Source organism: Lipotes vexillifer, unplaced genomic scaffold, assembly GCF_000442215.2.
Source record: "Lipotes vexillifer unplaced genomic scaffold, Lipotes_vexillifer_v1.1 scaffold1094, whole genome shotgun sequence".
Classification (NCBI taxonomy): domain Eukaryota; kingdom Metazoa; phylum Chordata; class Mammalia; order Artiodactyla; family Lipotidae; genus Lipotes; species Lipotes vexillifer.
In genome coordinates, this window is record NW_006792775.1 from 3,864,936 (window position 1) to 3,874,133 (window position 9,198).

The following is a 9,198-nucleotide window of genomic DNA, read 5'->3' on the forward strand; positions in this document are numbered from 1 at the left end:
CCCCCCCGACCTCACAAGTGCCCTTGCTTGAGCATGGGTGTCAGTATCAGGCTGGCTGCTGGCCAGGGGGCTGCTGGGGCACAGAGGCTGCGGGAACAAGAGAGGGAGTGGGGATGTGGCTTTTCCCAGCACTCCATGCTCAGCCCCCTTTCACTGGGTTCCCTAGGGGAGGGGCCCCCATGCAGTCTCCAGGGGCATCGACACTGCTACTTGGAACCCACCAGGCCGGGATATCCATCCACCTTTGCCACTTTCCTCCCATCTCCCTTCTCTGTGGCCACCAGGCTTCCCATGTTTTTCTCTGGGCATCACTCCCCTGCTCTCTTGGTCTCCATCTCTGTTTCTCAGTCTCTCTTTCCTTTCTGTCATATTCTCTCCCGTTCTCTGAGATCTTTCTCCCTGTCCTTCTGTGTCTGTCTCTCTTGCTTTAGGGCTCTCTGACTCTGTGCCCCTTTCTCTGGCTCTCCTGTCCCCCTCCTTCCTGCCCAGCCCGCTCTCTGGCCGGCCTGCTGTTGGGACAGGACCCTCCAAGCGTAAACCTCACCCTTCGCGATCTGCCCGGTTGGGATGCGCGACAGGATACGGCACCTCCCGACCGGTCCCGCCAAGCCTCGGGCCGCCGAGAACAGCGTCCTGGCTCCAACGGGGAGCCCTGGGCGCAGTCAGAACCTTGGGGTCCCCCACGCGCGCCCGCGCCCAGGGCCCTCCCCTCCGCCGTGCTCTTCAGCCCCCTTCATTATGCGCCGCCTTTAATGGGCGTTTGTCAGCGCGACTTCCCCGCAAGTTGTTTTCGCGGACATCAGTCACCGGCGGCGTTCCCATTGTGCCCTGGGATTGATGGGGGGCGGGAGGGGGTGACAGGGCCTGGGGCGGCCGCCTCGAGGCCTCGGTCTATAATTTTCGGAGGCATAATTGGTCTGAGGGAGGGGGCGGGGGAGGGGCGGGGAAGGGACCTTTCAGAGCCGAGAGGGCGCACGGCGGCGCGGGCCGCGCGGCGGAGCGGAGCCGCGGCTCGACGGCTGGCCGCGGGGGTCGAGTGTGCTCTGGCGGCACCCGGCCCGAACCCCGCGCCCCGCCGGGCTCCCCAGCCGCCCGGCCTCCCGCCCCTCCCGCGCCTCCGCCTGGGGACCACGTCGGCCTTTTGTTGCCCAACCGTCTTTTCTTTCAGCTCTTTCCGCAGCAACGGAAATTTCACCCGATCCTGGGTGAAAATTAAAGGATCTCTCTTTCTCTCTCCCACCCGCCCGCGCCCCTCCTCTTCGCTCCCCTCCCCCCACCCCGCGGAGCCGGCTCCGAGCGCCTCGCCCCGGCTCCGCCGCCGTCCCTTCCATGGGCGCCGCGCTCTGCTGCAGCCGCCGCCGCCGCGGGGCGGGCGCGATGCCGCGATGGGCCTGATCTGGCTTCTGCTGCTCGGCCTGCTGGAGCCCGGCTGGCCGGCCGCGGGCCCCGGGGGGCGGCTGCGGCGCGATGCGGGCGGCCGCGGCGGGGTCTACGAGCACCTCGGCGGGGCGCCCCGGCGCCGCAAGCTCTACTGCGCCACCAAGTACCACCTCCAGCTTCACCCGAGCGGCCGCGTCAACGGCAGCCTAGAGAACAGCGCCTACAGTGAGTGTGCGGCGCCGCGCGGGGCATCCCCGGGGAGGATCGCAGGAGGGGTTGGTGCGCGAAGGGTGCCCAGGGACGCAGACCAGCCCTGCTGCCAGAGGGAGACAGCCGGGGTCCCTGGCCTCCCTCAGCGTCCGAGAGAAGAGCGAGAGTGGAGCTGGGGTGGGGCGCGGGACACGTCCGAAGAGGGCTCGGGGCGGTGGCTGCCCGCTGTCGGGCCGGCTGGCCTGGCCCAGCCTGCCCCCAACCCCGCCCGTTCGTCCGAGGGGGTGCGAGGTAGGCCGCCCGGGGGCTCCCTGCTCGGCTGGGTTCGGAGGTCCTGCCAAGTTTGACCCTTTGGAGTTTTTCGGAGAAAAGGCCCTGGACAAGGCATTTCTCATCCTCTTTATTATTTTGACGATTTCTCCTCCTGCTGCCCGCCCCGGGGCGCCCCGTCATCCCCTCCGCCCTCGCGGCCGCCCCGCGCCGCCTCTGCGCGGAGGACACTCGCGCGGACATAGCGGGGCTCTGGGGAGGCGGCCGCACGGGTAGAGAATCGTGTCCCCAGACCGGAATCCCCAGCCTTCCCGCCTCTACCTTTGGCCGCAGAGAGACAGGCCGGGTGCGCGCCCCGGCCCCGGGTGGGGGGCCGCGGGTTGCGGCTTAGGAGCACGCAGGGACGTCTGCCTGGGTCTGGGGGCGCAGATACACTTTCACCGCGCCCAGCAGCCAGGACCCGCGCCCGGACTGCGCTGGAGCCGAAGTCCCGCGAGGCTCCAAGGTTTGGTTCCTTCGGCCAGGGGACCCGGGCTCATGCTGAGCCCTCCTTGCAGGAGCGCAAGGCCAGGGTGACTCGAAGCAGCTCCGCTCGCTGGGGAGCTGGAGGCCCGAGGCAGGAATTCAGTGGGGAGCGTGGGAGTGTGGCCGGGGTCTCGGGGGTCCTCCGCTGCGACCCGCGCTCTGCTCCCTCCCCGGGCGCAGGAAGTGGTGAGGTGGATTCAAGGCGGCGGCCGGAAAACTCTGCTTCCTCCAGGAAAGCCGCAGTCGTGCGAGGGCGTCTTCGGCAGACGCCTCCGGAGCCGCGCGGTGGGAGCCAAATGTTGCCAGGATGTCCCCGCGCTCAGGACGGGGTTACGGGAGAGCCTGCGCTCGCCTAGTAGCGATACCTCGTTTCTCTCCAAATCCAGCCTCCCCCTTGGAGTCGCAGAGCATACAAATTCTTGAGGCATCCTGGGCGGGCAGCCCATAGGCTGAGGGAGGAGGGCGCGCGCCTGCAGCCGCCCCTGTCCCGCATCCAGATGCGCGCTTCTCTGGTTTTCGGGCCGGCGGCGCGGAATCCACCCAGCTTGCGTCCCGGGGACGCGAGAGGCCAGCATCCTGCACCCCCGTACGCTCTGCACAAGCCTCCGGCGGCCCGCGTCTGGGCCCTAGGATGGCTGAAGTGTTCGGGACCAGACGCACTGCCAGAGATGCGCCCCCTGGAGAGGGCACCGGCTGTTACCCCAGCCGCCCTTCCTCGGAGCCATTCTCGGGGGACAATGGCCCCACCTGGGGCTTCGTTGCAGGCCCCCGGAAAAAAGTGCTTTCGGGTCCAAAAGGGAGGCGTTGGGGGAGATTTCACCTTTCTTACATTCAGTGGAGAGCGGTGAGCGCAGGTGGCTTCCCTTTGTGAGCTCCGGGGTCTAATCCGGCCTCCTGCCAACATCCTGTAACCTGCATACAGGCCTGAGACAATGATCTCACGCCCACGTACATTGCCAGCGGGTTTGGGTGGCACCCAAAATGCACCAGTGGATTCCATTATCAACTCACCTCAGCAAGGGCCCAGCTCCCTCTCCGGGGCCTCTCCGAGCACCCAGTGCCGCCGCCGTGAGCAGGGGAGTCCAGACCCCGCCATCTGTAGCAGGGCTTTGAATCCCAGTTCAAACACCTGTGCGCGGTCTTGGGCAAGTCACACAGCCCCGTGGTCTCAGCTTGCTTGTGTGGCCCATCATGAAACTAGCTCACCGAGTAGCGGAGAGGCTCCAAGGGGCTCCATGTCCTGCAGAGAAACACTAGTTTTATTATTTCCCTCCCAGGTTTGAATTCTCCTGCACCTCCCACCCAGGCGTTTCTCCCTTCCCTGAACTTCCAAAGTCACCCGCTTTGGGCGTGTGCTGCCCTCAGCTCCCCCTCCCGCAGCTGGGCTTGGCTTTGGGCAGGGCCATCAGGGGCTCGGCCCTCACCTCTGGGCTCTGTGGGAGGTGGAGGGAGTGATGGGCCTTCCTGACTCTTCCCAGGTATCCTGGAGATAACAGCGGTGGAGGTGGGTGTTGTGGCCGTCAAAGGGCTCTTCTCCGGACGGTACTTGGCCATGAACAAGAAGGGACGGCTGTACGCTTCGGTGAGTCCAATTGTTCATGTGGGGCGGGTGGGCACAGGTGGAGCAGCCGTCTCCCTTGAGCATCACATCGGAGGACATAAGGGGACGTGGGCGGTAGAATGCTTTGTCCGGGGACACGCAGGACTGAGCTGGGACCAGAACCCCAGGTCCCGTGGCCCCTCGACCAATGCTCTTATGGCTGCTTCTGTTTAGAGGCAGCTCTTGGCTGGGGGGGTAGACACGTCCTATGCTCTCCAGTGCTGTCCGGTTAGAAAATGTTCCTCCAGCCATTCTGTGGTCACCTTCAAGGTAGCTGAGAGTAGGGGAGAGATTGTCCCCCAAATTTCTACCAAGATAAATGGACTCTAGCGGGCCTTGGGATGAAGCAGGGATGTGCGTTGGGCAAAAGCTCTTCTGTGGGGCTTCCCTGGTGGCGCAGTGATTGGGGGTCCGCCTGCCGATGCAGGGGACACGGGTTCGTGCCCCGGTCCGGGAAGATCCCACATGCCGCGGAGCGGCTGGGCCCGTGAGCCATGGCCGCTGAGCCTGCGCGTCCGGAGCCTGCGCTCCGCAACGGGAGAGGCCACAGCGGTGAGAGGCCCGCGTACAGCAAAAAAAAAAAAAAAAAAAAAAATCTCCTCTGTGGGCTCCCCCAGAGCTCTCCTGGGAGTGAGGTGGGGACTAAGCAGGGCACAGCACAGCCAGGTCTTCCCAAGGGTGGAAAGGCAAGAGCTGTGAGTTCATAAAAGGGAACCAAGAAGAAGGGAGACAGGACCCAGGTCCCAGGCACACAGTTTTGGAGCCCGGGCTATGCACCGCCTGGGTCTCTGCAACAAAAAGTGTCCTGTAACTCTGTGGGCATTGGCAGTGTCCCTCCCCCAAGGGCGGGGAATACATGGCGTAAAATACATGTGCTGGGAAATTTGCTGCCTCCAACTCGTCATTACATGCAATCTGGCTGATACTCCCTGAGCAATGAGCGGTTTTCCATCCACACATCACCTAGACGACGCAGCCGAGGACCATCTCCCTGCAATTACCTTTCTCCATTCAGTCGCATTTGCAGGGGAAACACACCAACATTTCCCAGCCCCTCTGAAGTCAGGCAAGAATTGCGATCAAGAATTGCAGGGGAATATCCTCCTTTAAGCAGATGATTTCATCACAGAGTTTTCACGGCTTTGCTAGAGGAAATGCGGAAGTTGGAATTTACCCATTTGTTTTCTCTGACCCCGAGGCCCCTTGACAGAAGCTGTGTCTGAGAGGAGGGACCCTTGGATGCCCAGCCTTTTCTGTATGTCCTTCTAGAGTCTGCAAACACCAGTCGTGGTTTATAAGGACATGCCCTTAGCCCGGGGTCTGGTCTGACTTTTCTTGAGGTGGACGGTGGCTCTCCAGACCCCTCTGGCCCTGCGGCCCTGGTGGCAAGTGAGGAGCACTGACTTTCTCTTCCCTGAAATGGTCTCAGACCTCCCACAGTTGCTCCCACCCCTTATGGAGAGGGCCCACCTTGCTGGCCTGCGGTGCTCGTGCAGGTCTTACGGACCAGAGAGGGCCTTTGTTCACGCCGGGAAAGTTCACAGAGTGGGGCAGGTAGGGCTGAATCAGGAGGGAAACCTCAGGTCTCTGCCATCTCTTGCATGGAAGACCGAGGCCCAGGGCTTTGGGGGACAGAACAAAGCATGCCCTGGGGGATCCCAGTGGGTCAGAATCTCCCTGTGGCTTCTGTCCCTGAGAGCTGATGGCAGCGGCTTTGGAGACAGAGAAGAGGCTCTTGGGCCCCCCCGGGATAGCCAGGAGGTCCAGCTGGATGGGGTGGAACTTTTCAAAGCACCAGGCGGGGAAGGCCTCACCGCTTTGCAGATAACCTGGGAGGTGAGGCAGCCTGGGTGCCATCCCTGCCACCTGCGCCCCGGTCTCCATCCTGCCACCAACTTTGCCTGCAAGTGCCGTACCCACCGCCCTGCCTCTTGGCTGTCTGAGTTCCCTGGTCTTTGCCATCCCCCCCGCTTCCCACCCTCCAGGCTAGCTCATGCACTCTGTGTCAGTGGCCCTTGCACCCTCACAGCCCCCAATTCCAGCCCTGATCTCCCTTCTGAGTCATAGATGCCCCCGAAATGTCCTGACAGCAGAGGACAGAGACCGCCCTGGCAGAGGGTAGCACGCCCCAGCAGGCCCCAGCAGCTCCCCTGACTCCTCTGCCGTAAGTGTTAACCCACCGGCCACTCGCTCAAGCCCAAGGTCAGCTAGGAGTCCTGGTGGACACACCCTTCTCTCTCAGCCCCACGTTCAGTCCATCTCCAAGTCCTCGAATATACTTCCTGAATCTCTCTCTTCAATTTCTGCCTCCCTCTGCCTTATTCCTGTGACCAGTGCCCTTATAACTCAGGCCCTCATCACCTCCCAGCTGGACCGTCACAACAGCCTTGGGACCCAGCTACTGGGCTCCAGGGTCTCCCTCTTCCAGTCCACACTCCCTCCCTTCCCTCTCCTTCCACCCACCCATCCACCCATCTATCAACATCCATCCATCCATCCATCCATCTGGTATTCATTCCTCACTGTCCTAGGCACTTACCGTATGTCATACTCTATGCTATGTACCTGCTCAGGGATCTTCCTAAAATGAAAATCCACTCACGTGATGGCCTCTGGGAACTCCCCGTTACCCACAGATTATCACCCGGATTCCTCAGCTCAGCTCACGGAGGAACCACCCAGAGCACCTTCTGCCCCCACGTCCCACCATCACTGCACAGCTCATGACCCCACTCCAGGCTCCGGACCCCTTGGTCCTCCAGGGCAAGCGCTGCTGCCCGCCGCCCACTGCCCACGCCTTTGCCCGTACTCTCACTGCCTGCAGTGTCCCTGCTGCCAAATGCCCACCAGAAAATGCCCTCCCCTCCAAGTGCCACCCCGCTGGGAAGGTATCTGGCCACTCTGTGCACCCCTGCCTGGTCCGCGCCTCCGCCCTGCCCTGGCGGGCTCTCCTGGAACAGGCCGAGCTGGGAAAGCAGCACCCCCGGGGGGCGGAGTCTGACAGCAACAAATAGAATTTGACCTGGTGGAGCCCAGGGCTGGGGGGACTCTGGGGGCAGCACGTGTGGAGCAGAGTCTGAGGTGGGACCGCAGGGAGGGGACTGGCATTGGGAACTGTTGTCATGGTGAGTCTGTGATGCCTTTTTCCAGGTGATCTTAGACCCCCCCCAACCCAGGAGCCCCTACAAGATGCGAACAAATGCCCTACTCCCGAGAACCCCTTCCATAGGACCTGAGCCCCTTGTCCTTTGAGGCTCACAGGACTGTACCCCTCTGGTGGCCCCCCAAGTGTCCCAGCAAAGAGCAAGCCCGCCAGGCCCCCTGGGTGATGGGCCTCAGCCATGGAGGACGTACCTTCTCCAGGGCAGAGGGGCCTGGGAGGAGGGTTGGTTCAGCCGCTGAGTTTTTCACGGAAACTCAGTGCAGGGGGGTGAAGGGGGGAAGGATAAGGTGCTAAAATGCAGCATGACTGGCATGGGGGTGGGGCAGGTCTGCCCCGAGCCCACCCACCCCAGAGGGCAGGGGGTGGGCACAGGCCAGAGGGGCATCACACCCCTCTGTGATCTGGGGTCTGGCACCACCCCTGGGCCTCAGTTTCCCCATCTGTAAAGTCTGGAAGTTGGTCTCGCGCAATGGAGTCTGTACTCAGACCCAAGGAGCCCTGGGCATCCACCGAGGGTCTGGAGAGCAGAGGGGAGAGGTTGGAGTTATGGGGGAGGCACCACCACCCCGCTTCAACCAAAGCTCTCCAGCCTTATCTCTGGGCTCCCGTGTCATTGGGAACAGGTGTTCGGTGCTTAACATCTTGCTTCCTGAGGTCTTTTGGGGTCTCAAGCTGCCCGATGCGTGGATCTGTGACCCCTGAGGATGGAGCTGCAGGCCGCTGGGCCACCTGCACTCAGTAGCTGCTCCCCTCCCCCTCTGCAGATGGGCACAGGCCCCGAGGGTCTCCTGCCCCGCGGTCAGTCCCAGGAGGGAAGGCCAGTCTTTCCGCGCAGCTTTCCCTGCGCCCCCAGCCCTGCCCCTTGGCACAACGTGGGGAGGGAAGCAGTCTGGGGGATGGCCCTTGGCATATGCCCGTCCACCCACAGCTGAGCTGGCATAAGGCGCACCCGCCCCTCCTCTAGCCCCTGCCTGGAGAGACCCCACAGCCGCCTGCGGGGACACTGGTGAAAGCTCCTTACATTCTGGGTTTGCACCTTTGTCCCTCCAGACACCCGCCTCCAAGAGGGTAGGGACCCGCCTTCCCCACCCTGCCCCGGGCTGGCACAGACCGCTGCTAAGGGCATCCCTCCCTGCCCACATCCTCGTGGCCTCTGTGCCGCTGACCTTGGCCCCTGCCCGCCCCACAGGAGAGCTACAACGCCGAGTGTGAATTCGTGGAGCGCATCCACGAGCTGGGCTACAACACGTACGCCTCCCGGCTGTACCGCACGGTGCCCGGCGGGCGTGGGGCCCGGCGCCAGCCCAGCGCCGAGAGACTGTGGTACGTGTCTGTGAACGGCAAGGGCCGGCCCCGCAGGGGCTTCAAGACGCGCCGCACGCAGAAGTCCTCGCTGTTCCTGCCTCGGGTGCTGGACCACAAGGACCACGAGATGGTGAGGCTGCTCCAGGCCACGGCCGGGCTCCGCCGCAGCCAGTCCAGGCCTCCAGGCAGGGCCCCCCAGCCCTGACGGCGGCGGCGGCGACAGCGGAGGAGGCTGCGGGTCCGGGGAGGCCGAGCTTAGCCCCGGCCTGGGGAGCGGAGGCTTTGAGCATCCCTGCCCCATGGCTGGGCTCCAAGCTCAGGCCGCCTGGTTGGAGGGTGCGGACCAGCCGACGGACGCCTAGTGTCCACGGTCAAAGCTGACCCAGTGTGTGCAGGGATCCGTCTCAGACTCTCCTCTGCCCTGCCCCTGGCTGCATCAGAGCTGGCTGCTGTTGCCAGGGCCAGCAGAACACGTTCTCAACCCTTCCTGCTTCTCTCAAACAAGGGTCACGTCGGAGCTAGGGGCCCTGCGTCGTGGATCGGAGGGGGCCGCTTTAAACCGGGACACCTGTGGGTTTACGGAGGACCTCAACCACCCACGTCCGGCGGCCGAGGCATCTCCCTGCAGGGCAGCCGTGGGACAATGGGGGCGGGGGATGTGTGTGATCAAAACATTAAAGTATTTTATTCTACTTTGTTATTTAACAGATAATGATGCAGCCTGAGGAAACACTTGCAGTTTTTA

At 63.3% G+C, this 9,198-nt stretch overlaps 1 protein-coding gene across 1 annotated transcript; it reads left to right on the forward strand.

The window, feature by feature from the left end:
• The first annotated feature begins 1,385 nt into the window (after positions 1 to 1,385).
• FGF3 (fibroblast growth factor 3) lies at positions 1,386 to 8,712 on the forward strand. The gene is given in 3 exon segments (XM_007472107.1): positions 1,386 to 1,605; positions 3,864 to 3,967; positions 8,338 to 8,712. Coding segments are annotated over 3 exon segments (699 nt in total).
• The last annotated feature ends 486 nt before the right edge of the window (positions 8,713 to 9,198 follow it).